The 22,896-nt window shown below is 45.5% G+C and overlaps 2 protein-coding genes and 1 long non-coding RNA gene across 5 annotated transcripts in view; 2 read left to right on the top strand and 1 right to left on the bottom strand.

The window, feature by feature from the left end:
- The window catches only part of LOC105676573 (aminopeptidase N-like), a 227,141-nt gene that overhangs the window by 71,264 nt on the left and 132,981 nt on the right, over positions 1–22,896 (top strand). The gene's annotated exons all lie outside the window — the stretch shown is intronic.
- esg (escargot) lies at positions 66–5,323 on the top strand. The gene is made up of 2 exons (XM_012374591.2): positions 66–1,797; positions 2,119–5,323. Exons 1-2 carry the CDS (start codon positions 1,665–1,667, stop codon positions 3,555–3,557), a joined length of 1,572 nt encoding a protein of 523 aa, XP_012230014.1. The 5' UTR covers positions 66–1,664; the 3' UTR covers positions 3,558–5,323.
- LOC105676576 (uncharacterized) overlaps positions 7,950–22,896 on the bottom strand; it is a 93,992-nt gene continuing 79,045 nt past the window's right edge. For both annotated transcript variants that reach the window (XR_001101409.2, XR_001101410.2), the window contains one exon: positions 7,950–8,503. This is a non-coding gene — a long non-coding RNA (uncharacterized lncRNA). The remainder of the gene's footprint in view (positions 8,504–22,896) is intronic.

The following is a 22,896-nucleotide window of genomic DNA, read 5'->3' as shown; positions in this document are numbered from 1 at the left end:
CACAGTATTATACTAATTTATGGCATCATAAAGAAGCTGAGCAGAAAAAGACTTTATAACTTTTTTAATCTCTCTCTTATTCATCTTTGCGGCTCACGCGTAAGTCGCAGAAGGAAGAAAAGGAGCGGTTTGCGAGCTGATCGATAGAAACCGAAGAGGTTTCTCCCGAAATCGGAGGGGAAGAGCGAAACGTGGGCGTTTCGTCTTTTCTCGTCCGCCACGTGGCGGACTGCCGCGTGTTTCTTCCTTCGCGCAAAAATGACAGGCGATCTAACGTGAATCTGTCGTTCGCGTACGGAGGGTAAGACGCTTCCGCAAACGGAGCGCGAGCTGACGCACTCCGCCGCGCGTACAAGCTTACGAATGCACGCGTGCGTGTAGGTTTCCAGTGCGCGTGGGCGATGCTGTGGCACGCGACACGACCGTTACGTTCGGAACTGGCACCGTGGGTCGACGCGGAAGAGGGGGTGAAATTCAGAAGGGGAACAAGAGGCGGGTATACACCGCATATATACGCGTTCACAAACGTACTCGGCGAACGCGGTGCGCGTATATCAGGTAGGGATACAAAACAGCCAACGCGACAACTACTCTCGTACAAAGAGCGAGAGGAAGAACGGCGCGGAGTTCAGGTAGGCCGAACGGAAATTCGAATAAAAAACGCGAGTCGCCGCGCTCTCGCGGGAGGGGGTCTAATGTATCCATACACACGCGTGTGTGCGAGAGCGCGACTCTTTGATATGTATATATGTATGCGTATGGAGGGGGGAAACTCCTAAGAAGGGTCACAGCATCTGCTCTGTACGGAACAACATAACATACACACATTGCAACTCGCCGTGTATAAGAGTGAGAGAGAGAGAGAGAGAGAGAGGGAGAATGAGAGAGAGAGAGAGGGAGAGAGGGAAACGGGAGAAAGAAGCGGCGAGTGTAGCGGTAGGGAAAAAAGAAGGACCGACAATCGCGTCGCACTTACGAAGATCCTGCACCTCCCGTCGTCCTGGCGATGGTGGGGTTCACCGGAGAAACATATGCTCAGGTAACGATTGGCTGACGGCCCGCGACTGTCCGTCCCCCATTGGAAGGCAGCGAGGGGCCCGCGGGCCTGCATTGGCTTGGCAGCACGTGCGGGCCACCTGCGATCGGTTGGTGGGGCGTACTTGTTATAAGAGGCCCTCGCACAACCCCCTGCCAGTCAGAGACCGGCTTGCAGCCGAAACGTTCACAGTAGATTCCTGTTGCATATTCCCACTGTTTCCTTTACGCGAGTTCGAGATCTATTCGCGTTGACTGATCAGTTAGTTGCATACAGACGAGCGTACAGTGAAGATTGATTTTTATTTCTCCTTGAAAGAAAGATCAAAGTGCTGTTTCCGCAAGAGAAAGTATTTGACTCCTTTAAACTTATGTGAGATAATAGTGCAGTGACATTGTCGTATAAGGATTATTATCGAGAGTTTGGCGAAGGTGTGATTGTTGGATTAGCGTTGTAAGTGATCTATAGATGGAGAACTAAAAGAAGGAGGACGCTGTAAGTGCCTTCGCAATGTCACGGTGTCAATAAATAAAAGAAGAAGAAAACTAAGAAAAGCGTAAGTGGCTTCGCAGCGTGCGAATCTACGAGAAAAACATTCCAAGTGCCTTGGCAATATCGCAGTATCAAGATGCTGATTGACGAGATGTCGCAGAACTTCGCGAAAAAGAACAGCAATTACAATTACAGCAATTGCCCGTTGAAGAAACGGCCGATTTATTATACGTCCGAAGATGAAGAAGAAGCTCCTGAAGCTATTAAAGGTGAGTGTCATGAATTTATCATTTTGCTTTCACGCGAATCGAAATTATCATATAAGATAAAAATGTAAAGTAAAAGTAAAAGTCAAAAAATAAAGCAGTGGCAACGTGTAATAATTATTTTTTAAAGCAATCAATAAAATTGATATAGTTTTGCAAATTTCTACGATCTTACAAAATTGAATCATTGAAACTGAAATATCAGAGAACCTTTTCATAAATTTCATTATTTTATAAAACCGCACAAGTTATTTGATTTCTTTTACTATTTTGAATTTTCGAGCCTCGTTCGTTATTTTAACGCATATTTTTTGTTTGTTACAGAGGAGATAATTGACGTAGGAATGGACGATATTCCCGAACCTGAAAACCTCAGTACAAAACCTGAGGATCTCAGCAGAACTGCAGATCGCAGTCATAATTATCATCATCAACAACAACAACAACAACAACAACAACAACAACAGCAACAACAACAGCAACAACAACAGCAACAAGAGCAGCAGGAGCGCGCGTCCAGAACGCCGCCGTCGCCTATGAAAACGCTGCCGTCTCCACCTTTGACGATACAATCGCCCTCGTCGACGACTCATCATCCGATGCATCATGTCCATCCGCTGCATCATTATCACCATCACTACCCGACCAAGACTATCACGCCGCCGGCGGGGATCGCGCCGATCCACCCGGTGGCGAGGAAGGCGCGAGTCGAGGTGCTGCAGCACAATGACGACTCCTCGGCAACGCCGACGGTGGCCGTGACAGCGCCGTCAGCGCCGTTGCATTTTATGGCCAGCAAGGCGCCCTTGGAACCGCTGAATCTGAACACCCCGGTGGAACCATTGGCTCATTACGCCACTCCAGCGTGGGCTCGCGCGTCCCCGCTCTATTCGCCGCATTATCTGCCGTATCCTCCGCCCGCCTATCATCATCGCTATCCCGGAGCGGAGTTGTACTCGTCGTACCCGGTGCCGGTGTATCCGCACTCCTCCCCGGAACATCACTCGTCGGTTTCGCCACCGCCCCACGGCGCACTGACCTGCCCGACGATTCAGCGACCGATCGCCAGGAGCTATTCGCACTGGGCCAGCCCGGATCACTGCGGCCTGTCGCCCACAAGTTCCGTAGGCTCCGGCTCTCTGCGGTCTCCTCCCCCCGTCTCGCCGGAAGATCTCTCGTCGCCCGGCAGCGAGAGCGGCAGATCGTCCGCGGGTAGCACCTCTGCGGGATCCACCATCATGAACGCGAAGATGGAGAAGAGCCCGAACGCGGGCGCCAGCACGTCCTCAGGCGCGACATCGTCCAAGTACTTGTGCGCGGACTGCAACAAATCGTACTCGACTTATTCCGGGCTGTCGAAGCACCAGCAGTTCCACTGCACGGCCGCCCAAGGCCAGGCGAGGAAGTCGTTCTCGTGCAAGTTCTGCCAGAAGGTGTACGTCAGTCTGGGCGCGCTGAAAATGCACATCCGGACGCACACGCTACCCTGCAAATGCCCCACATGCGGCAAGTCCTTCTCCAGGCCGTGGTTACTCCAGGGTCACATCCGGACGCACACCGGCGAGAAGCCGTTCAGTTGTCAGCATTGTAATCGCGCGTTCGCCGACAGGAGTAACCTGAGGGCCCACCTGCAGACTCACAGCGACGTGAAAAAGTATTCCTGCGACAGGTGCAGCAAGACGTTCAGCAGGATGTCGTTGCTTACAAAGCATCAAGAGGGCGGCTGCCCGGGCGTGTCGGTGACAGTCGCCTATCCTTGTTGAAGTTTCGCGTTTGTGTGATCGCGGGCGAACGTACGTCTCTGGTTTTTATTCCGCGGTTTCCAAGTGCCTTAGAATGCAGTACAAACGAGAGTGAAGTCCGGTATCTTAGTGAACCGCTTGCGGAGTATTAGCTCCTCGATTAATCGTTTCGCTGTCAAACTATATTCTTTTACGAAAGTAGACTTCAAACTAAAGTTTTCACGAATAAAAATATTTTGCAAAATTAAAGTTTTTCTATTTCAGGCAAAAATATATTTTGTTCGATTAATTAATACCAGAAAAAATTGATTACAGAAAACTATAGCGAAAGGTTTAACAAATCTATGATAGAATCATATTAAACGCGCGTCACTAAGAAATTGTCGATTGGGTGTTTCGAAAAGTTTCGTGAGAGTTGATTGATTTCGTTTGTTTATTATCCTTCGGTGTAAATACTGATATACGAGAGAAACGACATATAGCGAGTCATAAATACTTTCAAAATCTTTCCAGTTGTTGATTTTAAATCTTGATTAATACGTATTTTAATCAAATAAAAAAAGTTTATTTTAATTCTTCGAAAATTTTATTCATATTTGTAATATATTCCACTTGGTATGATCCACAATATGTATAGATAATGAAAATATTTATTATATATTTTATCGATAAAAGATGCAGTAATTTGTTTAAAAACAATATCATTTGTGTTTGAAGTCAGCAATTGAGGTATGAATAATTTTGTGACTCATTGTATGAGCGTGCTGACGATAATAGTACTTAGAGATGATTTCGTCCTTCCGAGAGATCGGTCACGTCGCTCCGAGAATATCGGACGTGGAGAATATCGGAAATAAAGAGCCGCTCGATTACCGCGTGATGCGGTCCCGTGAAACTATTGTGCCATTCCTTTTTCATTTCACGCCATTTCTTTTTTTTATTTGTTCCATTGCACTCGAGCACACAAAACAACAATCAAGATGATGAAAATTAGGACGATTGCACGTTTTCCTTTTTTTTTTCCTGAGTTTCGTTTCTTTTTTTTGGCGTGCGAGCGCATTCGAGCATCATTGATCATCGCGATTCGATAATCAATGGCACTTATTTATCGCTGCGCCGATTTGCTGGATGCGTGTTTGAAACAACAAAGTACAATTAAATAATATATATTTTTGATAAGAACATGTATTTCGAAAATAGTAATTGGCTGAATTTAGAAGATAAAAAAATCAAGAAAAATTGTCACGCTGCGATGCACCAATGCCATTCGCGAAGACGCTATGTTATCGTCACCTACGCGCGCTCGCACGCATTAATATGCGGACTGTACATAGTTTACGCTTAAGGTTTAGCGAGTAAAACACGCACAATACAAGTTTTGTAACTTGTTTGCATCAGACACGGAGCTGAAGCGACAAGAGGAAATGAAAATATTTAACTCATTGAATGAGAAGAAAAGATCTTGGCTCCGCATTATCGTTTTCTGTACGTTGCGTTTTGCAAACTACTGTAAGTTTCTCGAACAAACTAGTCATTGTATTATACGCAGAGGAACAAAAGACTCGCTAAGATTATTATCGAAAAAGATTATAAGAGGAGGAAGGTAGATTTTATAAACAAGTCGTCGCTGCGTACTTTTACTTTTTATCGTGCGTGTAATTTGCAGCGCGGCTCAGGCGAGTACCACTATTTCTAGTTTTGTAAAGAAAGTAAATTACTACAAAATACAGATATCGCTTATATATAGAGATATTTTATACGAAATAAATTACGTGGATTTTAAAATATATGTCAGACATATTAATTATCCTTGACCCTCCGTTTCCTGCATTTGTGTGTCCTGTAACATAATTATTCACAACTTAATTGCAAAAATCTTAAGAAACTATTAAGCATGATTGAGTATTATTTTTTTTTTCAAAGTTCTCGCGAACACCATTTTACTTTATTAATATTGAATTTACTATTTTTTATCTATAATCAATTATAACAAAACATTCTGCAAAAAGTTTATATAGCTTTATCCGAATTATCAGTTCCACCAACGTAGATTAACTTTAATCTCGGTTTAACTTATTCTTCATCTTTTTCTAATTCTTAGAAGTAAAAAAAAAGATGACGAGTAAGTTGAACCGAGATTAAAGTTAATCTACATTGGTGGAAATGGGCATTAATCTATCACGTGTTGAAAACTCGTTATTTCGATAACGATTGATACTCGGAGACTCGCATAATCACACGCTTTGTCTTTCGACGAGATACACGGCGCTCTTAATCTCTCCTAGCGAACGTTCGAAGCCGGTCGTTCGTCAGAGGCCTCGGGGTTCCTCATCGATAAAAGTAATTGTCGATGTTCGTGCTCGGCTCGAAACGAATCGATCGGATTCGATTCGAGGTTTGACGCACCGGCCGAGCATTTCGTTGCACGCGAGTATATACGCGTCGATGTAATAACGCATAAAAGTGGCAACAATTACGAGACCGCGGCGAATAAATCTATCGGCGTTTTCGACAAGCCTCAATATTTATACCGCATTCATTGACACACTCTCATAATCGCGCCTATTGTCGCTTGCGCAATTTGCACCACTGAGAACAATGTTCGCGATTGTAAAAGAATCCTTTCCGCACTTCGTGTGTTGTATATCTTTCGAGTGCCGTCGTTTATTCATTGTTATCTGGGTGGTCTGGGTCAATCGCGAGCAGGGAACTCCTTTCATCGACTTATCGAAGCGAAACTTATCAATCTTTTAGAACGCCGAATGTTTGTACGAAGAAATGCTTTTCGAATCAGCCTTGCGGCTATCGCCTAGTATGTCCGGTGAAAATTATTACAAGCTCTTTGAGATGAATCGACATAATAGAAAAACTTTTATGTATTTGCAGTGATTATTATGATAATTGCAGTAATTAAAATAATAATTACAGTTCAAGCATAAACGAAATAATAAATGCATTTGTACAGCAGCTGTATTTCCGCGGCAGTGAATGTATAATATTCAGCAAAGCTTTTGTGACGTTAATCTCGCATTCAGTCGCATTTAACCGCCTCTTCCGGTTATGACAGTTAGAGCTCGCCTGCAACATACCACGTCGTGCAAGAGTTAATCGATATACGCGTTGGCTCGCGTCGGCGTGAATGCGCGCGGATTATCTGGCAGGTTATCCAATTTCTTCGCACAATGAAGAATCGAGAGACCGTTCGGCGTCGCGCTCGCGCGCGTGTATCTCTCTCCGTCGCGTGTTCATTCATACGTCCACGGCGTGTAACGCCGGCACAAAGCTCTTTTAGCGGAGCAAACAACATATGGCGAGCAAACGCGCGCGCTGGCAATGCGATTCAATTCATTTCGCCCGGGCAAAACGGGCTACCTGCACCGCGTATTAAAGTCCCACGCGCCTCTCGCGCACGCACCGCCGATTCAATCAGCCGTGGTGGCACCAATCGAGCTTTTTGTTCGGCCGATTCGCCCATATGGGTGCCCGAGATCGTGCCGCGATCTCGTTCGCCCCCTTCGTGATACTGTCGCATCGGTAATATATGGGTCGAACTGCGAGCTAAATACGCATTTAATCGACATTTCAGGATGACTGATGTGCATGCGCAACATGTGTTTCATTTGACTTGTCGTTTAATCGTACAATATCTTGTTCAGACACAATGGATATAATGGCTAGTCTCAATTCATCGTTTCTTGAGTGATAATAATCTGGAGTGTAGAGAGAGAATTATTAATCGCGAATTGCAGTTATAATGACGTGTCAGAATTCGCCGATATTCAAATCTGCGGATTTATACTTATGGTCTCTATTGTGCAGTTAACCACCGTTATAACTATAATTATGCACGACGACCCATTGAACGGCGTCCTTTCGCTCGGCACGACAGGTGCACGCGCCATTTTCGAGTGCCGGCCCTCGCAGACCGCACTGTGTATACGCAGAGGAACGCGCAAGCAAGCAAGAAAGTGTGGAAGCAAACGCTACCTTGGCCGCTGGGCTTTTATGGCGACCGGTCCGATCGAACAGGTGCGTCGGGAACGGATATACACATACACAAAATGCCGGGATAAAAGGTTCCATTATTCGTTTGTATATGGCACATCGAGAGCCTTTGCACTGTGCAAAGACTTTCGCGAGAGAAAAGCGGCCGCGCGGCGACAAAAGGTCGCAACTTCGTGTTCGGGTCTCGTCAAGAATGGGAACCCAGCTATGAGATTTTTTGGGACACAAAGCGAAGGGGGTCGAGGCCGGCCGTCGCCGACAAAAACTCTCTTCGTCAAACCTGCAGATTGACGATTTTGGTCATCGAAATTATGTCCGGGTTAGCAATAACAAGAGCTGTCAATTGGTGTGTTGACTTGTTTTTGTATCGTGTTGAGACTTTATTCTTGCGAAATCAAAACGTCACACTTCTTGCCGTAATTTTATTTATTTCATTTTTCAATGGGTAAGAACGGCAGATTCCATATATCTTACATCATACTCGATAGAAATACTGTTGCTCTTATACTTCTCTCAATTTTTAATTTGCATTCATTTTATATGATCCCCTTTCTGTGGCGCTTAAACGGTTACACAAAAAAAAAGTAATGCAGCGTGTAATCTAAATATTTCTGCATGAGATTTCGAGCAATAGCGATCTCACGACCTCTGACACGGTTGCTGAAGAGCCAGGCTGACCCCGTATAAAACTGGTCGTTCCTTCAGCAATGTACAGCACACCTGACCAACAAGCGAGAGTCTTTCATCGCTTCCCGGAAGACTCTCGTCTTCTTGCAACCCTTTACTCCGTGGTGGTACGTGTCCCATTGTGTCAGCGAGGATCGCCGCTGCCGGTTACACCAGGTGTGTTAGTGCCCGTGCGTTTCTTCCTCGAGAAGCGTGATCGTCGATGATGCGGCGATCCGTGCACGAATTATGTAGTCGTCGCCCTCGTGAAATTTTCTCAGCCGAACTGGAAGGATCTGAAGCCAAATAAATATGTATCGAATGTATGTTGCAATACGATGTACGGTCCTTAATTAATTATCCACGTGATATATATTCAATTGTGCTTAAATTATTGATATGTCACATTTCTTTCGAACTTTATTATCGCTAATTGACAAAAGTTTAAGAGAAACTAAAATATTTGTAAAAACAAATTTATTCGCACAGTCATCATTATCATTCAATTATCATTCGTTCCGTTCCTCTGACAACTAGAGATCGAAATCAACACAAACCGATTTAAAAAGATGGTCGATTGAAAAACGTGAAAGACAAATAATGAAATGAAAGGACCAACTGTATTGATTCGAAGTAACCTCGATACAAAAGCTATTCGTTACTTCATATCTCAGCTGATCTAAATGCGATGCGGTTCGGTGGTTCTTCGAGAAATTTTCAGACGTGATCTATTTCGTGGTTCGAATATATTTATTCAAATATATACATATCAATTTTTTTTAAGTATTGTTTTTATATTTCAATTTATTTTTAATTAGATCTTTAATCATTTAAATGAGTTATTAATGAACTACCAACAGCACATTTTATTCTCATTTTTCACACGTAATCCTGGAATTGCTGGAAAGCCGAAAAGACCTATAATTATGTGAAATCTCACGCTGGTGGGCTGCTTAGAAGCTTAAAATACTCAAGTCACCGTACGAGTAACGAATGAGCCTTATATTTCAGTAGCGGCGATCAAAAGCGGCGCGAGGCATCGGGCCAATATGCCGGCAGAATGGCTCATTAGCCGCGGAGGACCTTTAAGGCCGCGGACAAAACAATCTCTGTTCCGTGGCAGCAGCAACCTGTTACCTGAGCGTTATTTCAGGCCTTAAGGTGACGTGTACAACATATGGCTCCCGGGTGAGACCTGGCAGATTCCACCTGCCGTTCCGCGGGCCTCTCGAACCTCGGTTCGATGATTCCCTCGCGAAAACTGCAATGCGTGCACGATATTTCAGCCCGTAAGTTGTTAAAGTTACGAAGAGAGACTTATATCGGGCTTCACGGTCCCCTGTGCCTTGTATCTAAATTGACCGGGGTATGAATTTACTCGCGCGTAAGAATCGCCGTTATCGCGCTCTTCACGCCGGCCTTAATGATCCCTTAACGGTCGTTTCGGGGCCCGAGCTGTGAGATGTTATCGCGGAGGCCTCACGAAGGGGGTCCCTGGCGGGAGAATTCGTGAGACTTCGAGAGAATGGGCCGTCAATGTGAAATAACTTGGTTCCTCCTTACAGATTTTATCAATTTCAACACTTTAAACTTTGAATTGTTTTTTTATCCACAGATTCTTGCATATTGACGTTGTTTTATTTGCAGCAATTGTAGAAAAATTATTTAAAAGTTTGAAAAATCTTCATCTTTTAATTCTAACTTAATTCCAGCTTTCAACTTTCACGGTGCTTTAGTTGGTCAAATTTGTCGTGGCAACAAAAAATGTGTTACGCAAAGATCTCTTGTATTCATAGAGGCGCGAAACAGACGCGTTCCAAACTGTTTCTAGAAAAGTGTGCAGTTCCTTGTCCTTCTACATTTCAATAATAATCTCTAGTTTGACAAATGATTTTACGAGAAAACGCATTAATATGTATATATTATTAGCAAATTAAAAATCGGGAAACGAAACAAAAATGCAGAAAAAAGAACGCAAGACCAGACAGACAGGATGTGATCCTCCGATGGTCACCAGTCGTTATTATGCTAACCAGTCATCAGTTGGAAATCAGCAAACTCGACCAATTCGCCGCGCGTTATTATCCAAGGTGTGGCACTGCTGACACCCATTGGTGGGTGGTCCTTCGGTCACAAACCGCTACGTGTGAACCTCGATTCGGTTGACGATCGTCCCGGCGTACCGTCATCATCGGAGGCGAGAAACCGGCGAAATCGCGGATAATGACGCACACCTCTGCTTTCCGAGAGAATTACGAGCGGGGATAATTACGGAAGTGCACAAGGGGCATGAACAAATCCTTTCGTCTGATGGGTTTCTCGAGACCCATATGGCTCCATTTTCTCAAAGGAGAAACCCATTCTGCATTCACGCCATTATAGAAAAAGCTTGAAGATAATTCCGCATTATATCTGCATTATACGAAGTGTGTCCCAAAAGTAGGCAGAATGATTTTTAAAGAAATCCTTTTATCGAAAACAAACAATTAGACTTGATCTCCTTCAAAGTATGGAATCGTTGGAAAAGGATTTTTTCGAAAATCATTCTCATTAATTTGGGACACACTTCGTATGAGAGAAGTTAATGTTCTGTGAAATTAATATTAAACTATTCTTGCATTCTTTATTTTTTGGATATCGGTATTTATTTATGTATTAAATTTCTACGTAAAATATACGTTCTATATTCTATAATAAATAAAATAAAAAAAAGCGGAAAGTATTTTTCAACATATCACGCGGTCGCCACCTGTCGCTCGAGATAATTATAAAAAAAGATTACGGAAATGTGAGGCTCTTTCCAAACGGGTAAAATCGGATACCTGTCGTTAGGTGATCGCCAGGTGAGGAAATGGGTGTTCACCCATCCGACCTCTCCGAGAGAAACTAACAATTTCTAGGAATTAATCAGCGTCGAAATTAATTACTTTCTCAGCTCTGTGTGACGCCGCTCGTTCTAAAATGATGAATATGCCGACATTAGTATGCAGTATGACATACATGTGTCGTTAAAATCCCGTTTTAGCTTGTAGGACGCGCATCCTGCATTCCTTAGATCTCTTCATTATTTCTCAATTACAGGCGAAATTCAACGATTCGAATATTCGCATAAGATTTACTTTTGATTTTCATTACAGCAAGTGCAGTTATGCGCAAAAATATTGCTACGAGAGTGAATGCAGCAATGGATAAAAATAACGTATCAATGTGGAAGTAAATACTTTTTACATCGTAAAATTATTCCTCTCGTAATAAGCGATCGGGGGAGCCTTTCTACCTGAGCGGCACGACGCAGCAATCGAGCAGCATAGCGGAGCTGATCTCGGCGCAGTCAAGGGTTAAGGTCGGCGAGTGCGTGCCACCTTGCAACATGCTTACGTAAGCGGCGACACGTAACGTTCCACGCGGAGCGTAATCGAAGATTCGGCTTTTAATTATCTGTACAGATCGTGTCTGACCGTTGCCGGGGTCGGCGTTTCGAGTCTTAACGAGCCGGCGTCATTGCTCGGGGGGGGAGACATAGCTGGCATACTGTGAGGTCGGTGGTCCCGGCACGAGAGACTCCCATCGCGAGAGCCTCCACGGGTCCCCCCCTCTCCTCCCCACCCCGCTTCCCCTTCTCTCACCCCGCCTCACCCTTTAACAATGGTAATTAAAGCGAGTCACGGTGATCGCTCGTGCCTCCGATCTTGTCATCGATCGGATCGCGCGCGCCGAACCTATCCGTTCTTCCTGGACGATCGCGCCCTTTTCACCCCGCCCGCCGCTTCCTGGCCGGCAATTAAGATAATGCTTTCGCAATCACCAGCGATATCTGGCTGCGATCGCGGGTCGCCGGTAGCGGGAGCGCGCGCACACGGGAGTGCAGCCCGTTTGACCTTGGGTGCGATGCCACCGCGAAGAATTTTGCACCTGCGATCCGCCGCCGGTGGTGAGGCGCGAAGAGCGACGCGAGCGTCGATGTCTCGGCAGCGGAATTGTTAATTATACACTACGGTTAATATCCATAATCGGTGTGGCATATCGTTGATTGGAGCGTCCTCTCTTCTCCGGGCTGTTGCAGGTGTTGTGATCGCGCAAGGTGGAGAATCGTAGAAATCGATTTAACACTCTTCGTTTTCTTTTTTTTTTTTTCCCTCCCCCGTGTTTTTCTTCATTTTCTCGTAAATGTCAGCGAATCGATGCGGCCGATATCGCGATCAACTTTATGATAGGAGGCTTCATTAAACGTATGCATTTGATTGCGGCCGGTGGACAATACCGTGGCGAACGTGAGAAGAATCGAGATAATGAGAATTCTCGGAGTTGCGGCCATCGATCACGCGTGGCTACTAATTGCTGATCGAATAATGACCGCCCGCGTGTACGTAAATACAGCGTTAGAACAGGGCGCGGTACGGCACTCGTACACACCGCGATAATTTATTGTAGATTGATACCGCGGGGATACTTTATTACGAATATTTTTGCAACGCGGATAATAACGATATTGGATATCGCAGTTACCAGCTGGCGCGTTGCGTGTTCGCGGTATTTAGGCGAGCCGGCCCGAAGTCGATTGAATTCAGATTGATCGAATCGATCGCGCCATCGATCTTATCTGCGCGATCGGGAAACTGTTTTCTCTACGTAATATTTAATTAAGATATGCGCATGTAATCGCCAAATAGGAATTTATGCCCAGACGTTATTAAATATATTGAAAGATTGAGAAGTTATTTTGTGTAATGTAATTGGAAAACTTGTGTAACGATTAAATTAATTTTATCTATATTTTATTTATTGCGATTATATTAATAGCGTGACTATTAGACCTTTCCGTGAAATTACGCATACATACGCATGGCGAAGCGCTCTCTACAGGATAATTACCGTGCTCGCATGAGCGCGATATATTTGCGCTGACACCTGTTGCAGCTTGCGTGACACGAATGCAATCTTTTGTGGGTAACCTCGACGTATCTCAGCAAATCACTTTAGAATGATGGAAGAAGTGCGCTAATATCTCCACTCAATGTAGCGACGTGATTTAACGAGCTTGGTTTATCGCAAATATGCAAATTACTCGCCTGGAAGCGTAATATGCCGATTTTGCATTTGTAGCGTACAATTTAGCGAAATTGCAAATTATACAGCGGCTTTTATCTTTGAAGTCGCTTTTATTTAATATACATGTTTCGTATGTATATTTACAACTAATTTAATAAGGATACATTTTGATATTTTTAACATCTTTTTAGGCATATTATACATCTATTTATCTCACCAAGTTGACAGATTTGTTTCTATTTCACAAAACATTTTATTTTCCACAGTTGTATATATAAATAAGATTTTACTGCTTCAACTTTACTTTGTAAATCGATGCAAATCCAAATTACGCATCGACTTTCAGTGAGATAGTTTTTTCTTATCGGTTTCGGACCTTATCTGCTCTCCGGCCAGCGCGACGCTCGCTCTTCCCCTCTCGTGCGTATTCTGTTTTCTCGTATTCTCTTCGTCGTTACCGTAGGACGACGCGCGATTGGTGCACCACTACTTTCCGGATCCCCGTTGTGCGAACGCATCGCGTGCGTGCGCCGGATCGCGCACGCTTACGATGCGCGCGTGCGAAGGAGACGCCTAAGTGGGTTAATACTGACAATTACGTGTTTCATGCGTCCGCCCATACGAGCAAATTCCATTTAATTCCGTTAACCGCCAATCCCGCTTCATTTTTTATTCCGCCCCGTGCAAGAACAACGCTTTTATCTCGTAGCACGATGCGCTCAATCGCGTACAAGCTCTGTCAAGATAAGAAAGATCAAAAAGTACTTACGACACATCGTAAATCTTTCTTCTTTCGACACGTGTACACACATATTTTTGCGCAGATATATTTTCTCAATAGAATGCAAAAGATTTATTTATACAATTTCACGACTTAGTTTGCCGCCAATGGGATGATAAAAGATAACACCGCTCCAAATGCATATTTTGCATTTCTGGTCGGGTGAGAAAAATTCAATTTGTTTTGCGCGCAATGATTCGCAGACTCGACGAATCTGATAATAGCATCCGTGACGTCCTTGTCTCGTTTAATAAATCATCTTCGACACACGTGGAAGATAGGAGGCACGAAAGACGATAATCAGACCACTGATTCATTAGCCGGCAAGACAGAAGCAGGACACGCGTCAAGGAAGTGTCCGTTATTGGCGAGCTTTGACTAATCGCGAACTAATTTAATCAAACTCCCAGATGTGTGACGAATCGTGTAGGCATGGGCAGACTCGGATCATTTTTTTAATTTTCATGTTTATCACATTTCTACGTGGCACGTTATGCTCCAATAACTTGTGTGCTACTGGTCAGCTGTGTGGAATTTAAATATAGTTTCATTATATTTGCGCTGTCACAGACTGCGCACCGTCAAACGCTAATTTATTATTAACCCTAAGAATTCTAAGAATTAAGAAACTTTAAGAATTAACTCTAAGAAATATTTTTTATATGCGATCTACTTCATTTTGACAAACCATACAATATTCGTCTATTTTTTGTTCCATTCTTTTTCTTCGAAGCAATTTAAATATTTATAGACTTTAAGATAGCGCGATACAAGGCTTCAAACTCGTGTCAACGATCAAGAGATTGTCCTAGAATCTTTGTTCGAGACGAAACGGGCTTCGCGATTCAGGCTCGAGCTGAAAAAAAATCGCGAGGAGACCGGTTGCGACAGGATGCGCGTATTTTCTTTCACGGCAGGCGCCGTCGTTGTTATGCGATTGTGACGCCGTTCGCTGATTTATGGAAGCCCGACGTATTGTGCGCGACGGTGAATGTCCCACTTATTTGCTCGTGTCAGAGCCGTTTCTGAAAAGTCGCGAAACGAGGCGCCTCGCGAGCGAACTTAGCGAGCGTGCAAGGGCGACAGCGCGCGAGTTCTGTGCCCGAGAATTATGGCGGTCAAGCATTTATTCACGCCGTCGATTGGCGCCTCGGCGACCTGTCCGTAATGATTCATTGACCTGACAGAATGGCTAATGCTGCACCCACGTATCTGCGCTACCGTTTTCCACGAGGACGAACGTCGCGAGAGAGCGGATTAGCCGCCGCGCCGATACAATGCGCGCGTGAATCGTGGGAGACGCACAATGCGCCCGGCGATTGCATTACGTTTGTTGCCAGTCGTATTCTTGTTACGCGATGATTGTGCGCGATATAAATACCGCGGACCGAGTCTGGATTGTACGAACGAAATTCTTCGCGCTTTCCGTTCCATTTTTTATCGATGTATGTTTAAGAAGTAAAAAAAAATTTTGAAATGTTCTCTTCGTTTTATCACAATGCGGTTTGTGATAAAAATTTACTGCTATTATTAATTATGTGAACGATAACCTCGCGTTGCCTGTGCGCAATATCGTTAGAACGAAATCCTTCGCGCCATCGCGTAATAATAGGGCGCATTATCGTTCACAGGAGATAGCTGAGCCCGATTTGATCCTACGGCTGATTCAACCGTGCCGTGGAACGCGTGCTTTTCTCGGAGCAGCGTGGCACGGAAGTGTCTAAGCGATTGGTAATCTTCACGGAGCGCGAAATATGGCACGGTCCGTGGAGGAGGCCCAACCTGACCGTAGATCGGACAGGTTGGGTCACGATCGGGCCCTACGGCGCGATGGGGCCTTGCCGGGTTAACCGTCGACTCTCTGATAGGTCCACTTAAACGCCCCCGGTTATGCAACCGAAGCTTCTAATAAGCTTCCTTCAGCGTGAGTACCTGTCGGGATCCCGCGTGTCTTAGGCGGGATCGATCGTACGAGGCATATCTAACGTCGTTCCGCCGATCACGACCGAGCCGTGTCTATCCCGATTACGAATGGCAATATCGATGAGACCGAAATCAGCCTTCGATTCACGGCAATAACGAACGTCAATAATGTTATAAATTGGCGAGGGGGATTGCGGGATCGCGCGGACGATCCTGCAGAATCGATATGTTCGGCAAGGCCCGTTCGCCTACGATTGTCAGTGTAGAATGTCTGAAAACTTTCACGGAAAATCGTTCTGCGCCGAGGATTTTTATATCGTTGTTAGAAATCGTAATGGAAATAACAATCTAATAATGGAGGCCAATATTTCAGCATTGATGGGCGTCGTTCAAGACCGCGGAGAATGGAAATGTCAAATTTCCAATCAACCGCGTGTCGGTTGCAACGCCGCGGGAAACATTCTTCCGGGCTAATAATTTTTAAATTGATTTGACCGCATAACCGGCGACCGTAATTTTCCTCACCTCGGTATCGCTTGCCTTTTTATCGAGAAACGACGCGGCGCGTCGGTTGAAGAAAAATTCGCCGTTTCGCTCGCGCGTTGGAGGGAGGCGCGCGTCCGGTTCGCGGATGAAATATCTCCGGGCGACCGACATATTTACTTGACAAAGTACATCCACGACTCCATTACGCGCCTAACAAAAAGCCCAGCGCATTATGTCCGCGCGTTAACCAGCCCGATTGTAATCCCCGACAATGCTTTTTCTCGCCGTCCCTCGGGTCCTCGCCGCGAAACGAGTCGTTCCACCGGTACTTGAATTCTTTCGTTCCTTTTTTGCGGAGGAGGAGCGCGAGAGCACGGAGGTGGAGGTTGCGGACGACGAAGGAGGCGGCGAGGGGGGGAGGTAAAGGCGGAGGGTACGACCGACAGCGGGACGATATTAAAAATCACAATGCAGGCATATTAACTTGACCTACTATCGGCGCACCAGGAAGAGCCCGTGGTCGTTTAAAGTCCCGTCCGCGGGTCCTCCAAAACGCACGCACGCTTTCGGCCCATTGCGTGTGCGTGTATGACCGTGCGCACGTGCAACCGGCGATACCGCATTAAAAGAAATAATGCCACAAACAAACGTGTTAAGCTTATTCTTCATGGGAGACATTTCGCCATGTGATTATTGATCGCCTAGCGCACAATTTAATATTTTGTTTAAAATTCTTATTCGCGTAAAGTTGAAATATCGAAAGAATTTGGCAATGAGAGAAAGTGCAAAATAATAAATTGATATTTTTAAAGTTATAAGTGTAATAAAATTAAATCGATCAATAAATTCAATCGTATGATACAAAAATAATTATTAATTCAAATCAAATGGGCGATATTTTAATCCGTTGAAATGATTCGAGTATTATATTTCTGTATAAATAGCTATCTCGCGCGACAGGAAGATGTCGAATTTACATAATTTATACGAAACTTATGCTAGCACTGAAATTCCCCGTCATGTCTGAGAAACCGTTACTACAGCGATCTTCACTAATGTTGCAGCTTATTATTTTGTTATTGCATCTTATAAAATTGTCTACGAGCGAAGGAAAGCTACGCTTCCCTTCGAGATGGTTTACGATTACGATTGTTGATCCGCGTATAAAAATAGGGCACCGACGTGTCTCAATCCGACAGTCGCGCTCGCGCATCCGTGTCAGCGCAGCGCGCAGCATATGTGGCGAGTCGCCCTCGCTTTTACGACGGGCCGAGCTTTACTGCGGTCGAGAGCAACCGCAACGGGGGAATTAGCAATTGTAATGTTATAAGGCACGAGCGAGGAGAAGCTGGCGCGACGGAGACGGGGGTGGAGGAGTGGGTGGAGGACAGAGAGAAGGAAGCTGCCGGACGAAGGATAAAGAATGCGAGACCCAAGAGGTCACGAGGATTTCATTTGACGGAATAACGTGGCGTTTAAGAGCCGGTACCGTTATTGCGCTCGTTGTATATAGGTAAGTACCAGCAGGATTGGGCGACCCCCCATCTTCCTCGGTGCATTATATTTCGAGGAATCGAAGGTACAGCCGTGTATCCTCCTTCGCTCACTCCGCCCCGCCGTCTGTTTTATCTCCCTTTGAATAATCGTACGCGCTCTCGGCTCGCCGGTAATTACTCGACTTCCCGTCGACGCGTCCCGTCGCGACGAGCGCGCGCGTGGATTGTTCATGAAGAAAATCAGCAGCTTCCACTATCGCGGAAAGCAATAATGTCTCGTCGATATGTTCGGAATTATTTCTGTCGATTTGAGACTAAAATTTAATTTATATGTAACCTTCAAATCTCAGCATCTTTATCAATTAAATTTTAACCAATTTGATTTAAAGTTTCATCCTGCGCGTGCCGAGCTCGCTGAAAAGCTGACTGATTTCGGTAATTCATCGCATCCACTCATTGAGGAATCAATATCTCGACGAGCAATCTGATTTGTTCGTAATTCTCTACTCGCGGCAAATAATTTTTCCCTCGTTCGTCGATGACTCAACGTCATCATCGCGATTTTCAATCCTCCCACGCTCTTCTCATTTTGGCTCCGAGCCGTAGGACCTTCGAGCGAGGGCGCGGGAGAGGGCGGGCGGAGAGGAGGGTCCGGCGCACGGGATCATCAAAGTGCCCCGTAATGAGCGGCTCGCGCTGCGGGGTTAGAGGTCACGCGGTAATGAATTGTTTTGCACCTCGCGGGCAAACCGGACTCCGTGAACCTTCCGTAAGAGCTCGCACACGCGCGCTCGCGCCGGCCGCACTAATACGCGTGGAAGGCACTCCGGGGCTTTATCCGGCGCGCGGTCCCAACGGGCACACGAAGGGCGACTACGCTCCGCGCCATGAGAAAAGCGTCAAAAAGCCCGGTGACTTATGGCGGCCGATCAGTCAGACCGCGATGGCGTACTAATTGACGTTGCGTTGCGGCCGTTAACGGTTATCGAATTTCACGCTGATCGCTTTCTCGATTATTTTCGTCTGCATTTAAATGCCGGCCACCGATGTGTGTCACCGATCGACGTTTCTATCACACCGGAGGTCGGCGCCCGCTTGAATATTCATTACTGTCGACGGGGAGATCCTTCATCGTCGTCGTTAGACTTGCTCGCTCGCTAGAATTAAACGGCTCCAGCGCAATTAAGAACTGGAGTTGTCGACTTTTAATAAATAAGAGATACTGGAGATTCGTAGAATTTCTACCGTTGTCTTTTGGAACAGTCCGTTAAAATATTGTGTTACGTACGTACCTTTAAATACCTGACATATCTTTCGTTAATAAAAAAATGCAAGAATCCGAAGCCGGAATCTGTTTCCGAAAATGCCGTACACACGCGCACGCACACGTGCACACGCATGTATCTCCGCGTGGTGAACTACCGTATAAAATAACCATATATCACATCACGGTGGTATCCCGTGATCGCGCCCCGCGGTTAAGGCACAATGCGACGACCCGCGGGCCCCCTCGAAACCAAGCTAGGAAATTAGTCGTTCGTTCCCGAATAGTCGCATTCTTTAACCCTTCCGGTTCTCCGTCTCGAGCGTGTGAAGTAATATTCCTTTTCCGTTCGCGAGCGGGGGCCCCATTACATCGTTGGTAATACGGCCATAATTCCCGCGGGACCACCGCGACGCGCGCGGAAGAAGAATGGTACCAGGTGGTAATCCCTTTCGGTGAATGCGACCCCCGAAGGACCCGCGGAGGAGATAATCAAATGTCGGTTTATGTTTCTGTCTTTGCCCACGCTGCGAGCAAGCCACACTCTGCCAACCTGTCGTCTGAGGCGCGTCATCTTAACGGGACCGAGATCTAGCGGGACGATTACGCGCGACGGCAAGCCCGTTTCCGTTAGACAATTCGGTGTGCAGCTGGGCAGAGTTTGATTATAAAAAAATAAAATCGAAAAGAGCGAGAAGATGTTTTATACACACATTACAATCTTTCACTTTTCTCTGCGTAAATTCGCGAATTTTAATCGTCGCGAAAAGATTTCAAGCTATCTATTTTCTGATGCACATTCTGACATAATTCGTGCGATAAAGTCGACGATTTGATTTGTACAACTTTTTATAAAGACCTGCGTATTTACCGAATTCCGATCGCGACCCGTCGAAATCCTGCGAACAGCGTTCTCGATTTTGTACGAGCGCTCGTTAGCGCAGCGCCGTGAGCGCAACGGCTGCCATTCATCCTCAAAACAAACGCGCGCTGATTCGCGAGCGAATCGCCGCGCGCGATCCGCCGTACGTATGCACGCTTCCCACAACTCAGCATCGCTCGCGAGGCACGCATGCTAATTCCTTATTGATGAGTGTCATTTATTACCATCGACCGTTCGTATCTCTTTCTCTCCCCCCGTCGCCCCCTTCGTTCCTCGCCGCGTCTCCCCTGGTGAGCCGCTCATCACCTTCCAGCAATCGATGGACAGCCACCGAGGTTGCGTTACGGAAAAGCGCGGGGATGCGGCTAATTGTCCCTCGAGGGGCCTCATTTTTCGGGCCCCCGATGGCGCCGGATCCCTCGGCGATTTGTTAAACGTCAACGCACTCCTCACGGAACGTCACGATCGATCGATCGATCGACGGCGTCGTTAACTCGTGAGCTCGTAACAGTGAGCGGAACCGCATCGGCATTTCGGATTCTGCTCAATTACTGAACAATCGGTCGAAAAAAATTGTGCAATTCTATTACGTCGGACAAACATAGAGAAGACCGCGCGCTGTCTTCCGACCACTGTGGGAATATCGAACATGGATCTACCGGGGATTTCTATCCCCAGATCGGGCGAATGAGGAGAAAACGGTATATCTTGGCCCGAACGAGCACCGTGCGCTATTCCGGACGATTGCACTTCGGATGCCCGAAGGCCGATCACGATTCGCGCGCGAGTTATACACAAGATCGGTAGATCACTACCGATGTAGATCAGCGCGGCCCGCGGCGGCGGGATCGCAGGGTCGTACATACGTCTCACCCCGTTGCACGCTTGTTGTCGATGCAACCGCAACGGTAATCGCGATGTAGTTCTGGGAGTCGCGGGGTGGCATCTCTCTTGCTTTCTCCGGCTTCACTTCTAGATTCCACTCGATTACCAGACAAGATATATTATGTAACTTTGTCGATGCATCGATCGATCTTAATCTCGTGAAATACTGCGTATTCGCGATCCTCGCGCTCGTTTTATTATATTTTAAATAGAATTCAAGCAATTTCGAATAATAAACAATCATGTTACTTACATTTATTTAGGACTCGACTATAATCTGTAGATAAATTCACAATAATAAGAAATTAGAAAATCGAAGAGCACGAAATTCGATTCTTGAATGATGCAGTCTTACATGATGCAGTCTTACATGGTCGTAATCATGCGAGATGAATTCCAGTGAGCGTTTGAAATGGCAGAAAAAGGCTCTCGCTTGGCACATGGTGTGCCATTATCCTGCCATTTCATCATTTTATTTCCGTGCCCCAATGACCGGCCTGATGAGCCAATAAACTCAGATACGGCCGTCCGCGCAAAAATGTCGCTCCCTAATTCGTGCCTGCCAAGCCGCCGAATAATCCACGGTTTGACGATTCGGGGCATGAAGTTTCGTTATTAAGTGAACGGCGAGTGTAATCGCCGGTCGTAGGAAAGCTTAAGTACCTGCTAGGAACGAACCCTTTCTGGCAGGACCGCGAGAAAGCGGCGCAATTACACCGACTTGACGCGCTTAATGTGTTCGGCGTGTCAGTCGTTTTCCGAAATAAACATTTTCTGATTGCTATCCGCGACTTTACGTTATCGTCGGAAGCGGCTATCAAGCAGCCGTAAACGAAGAATGAACCTTTGGTGCATTTTGTTTTCTGCACATGTGCCTTTGCATTCTCGTTAATTTTTTGAGAGAAAGCGTTTGTGCTTTTTATGTTCATTCAATATCATCTTGAGTCTCGCTATTTTGTAATGTATTAATTAAATACAACGTTTATTATTTCTTAATCCTTACAGTAATAAATTAATTTTTTTAATTCTGTTAAAATAAATTCAATTATTTTGTAGGTTGAATAGCGAGAATAAGTAATTTATTAATATTCGTTTTTAACGTCGCTCCGCCTCGGACGATAAAAAGTCCAGTGCCCGTCTCTCAATGGCCGTCAGATCACATAGTCGATACGGTCCCGACTGCCAAATTATACGGCTAAACGGACTGATTTATGCGCACATTTTACAACCGCGACCGCGCGAGAGGCGGGCGAGAGGACAACGACAAACGACGGCCTCCTGGGAACACTCCACCGTCACGTTGAGGACACAACGAGCAGCCTTGTTGCTGCATGCACAGATTTTACGGGCTTGCGGCCTTAATTGCGCGCATTATCATCCCTCGCAACAATAATAGCGTTGCGAATGACCGTAGGTGTCTACGGAGATGGCCTCGCATAAACGCGTTCCTCGCAACACTAAATGTCCAAAAAATCGTTCGCACATTATTATTTTCTGGGTGCAGAGGATAGTTCGCTTTCTCTCTTCTCTTTCTGCAGCAATTTTTTTCATTATATGCTAGTTACATGAAATTTAATGAGAGTATTTTAAGGTGTAAAAAATTATGATGACGGTGATTTGTGGAAGCTATTGAAATTCCTTTGGTTCGAAATGTTTTTTTCCCAAAAACTATTCAGTCTCCATTAAAATATTAATATCCGAGAATTTATTTGCACCTAAAAGTGAGAGAAAGAGAGAGAGAGATGCAAATAAAATAACTGACTGCAATTTTCTATATTCTAAATTATCGCAAAATATTTTCCAAGTCACAATGTATTGTTTAATGTATAAAAATTGAAGTCATTCTACTTCTCATATAAATGTCCACCGCGTTATTTATACGCGGTTCGTATTACGTTGTGGCAAATATTTTTCGCGAAAAC

Source organism: Linepithema humile, chromosome 3 (assembly GCF_040581485.1).
Source record: "Linepithema humile isolate Giens D197 chromosome 3, Lhum_UNIL_v1.0, whole genome shotgun sequence".
Classification (NCBI taxonomy): Eukaryota; Metazoa; Arthropoda; class Insecta; order Hymenoptera; family Formicidae; genus Linepithema; species Linepithema humile.
Note: the sequence above shows the minus strand (reverse complement) of the source record. Positions and strands in the feature narration are given on the sequence as shown.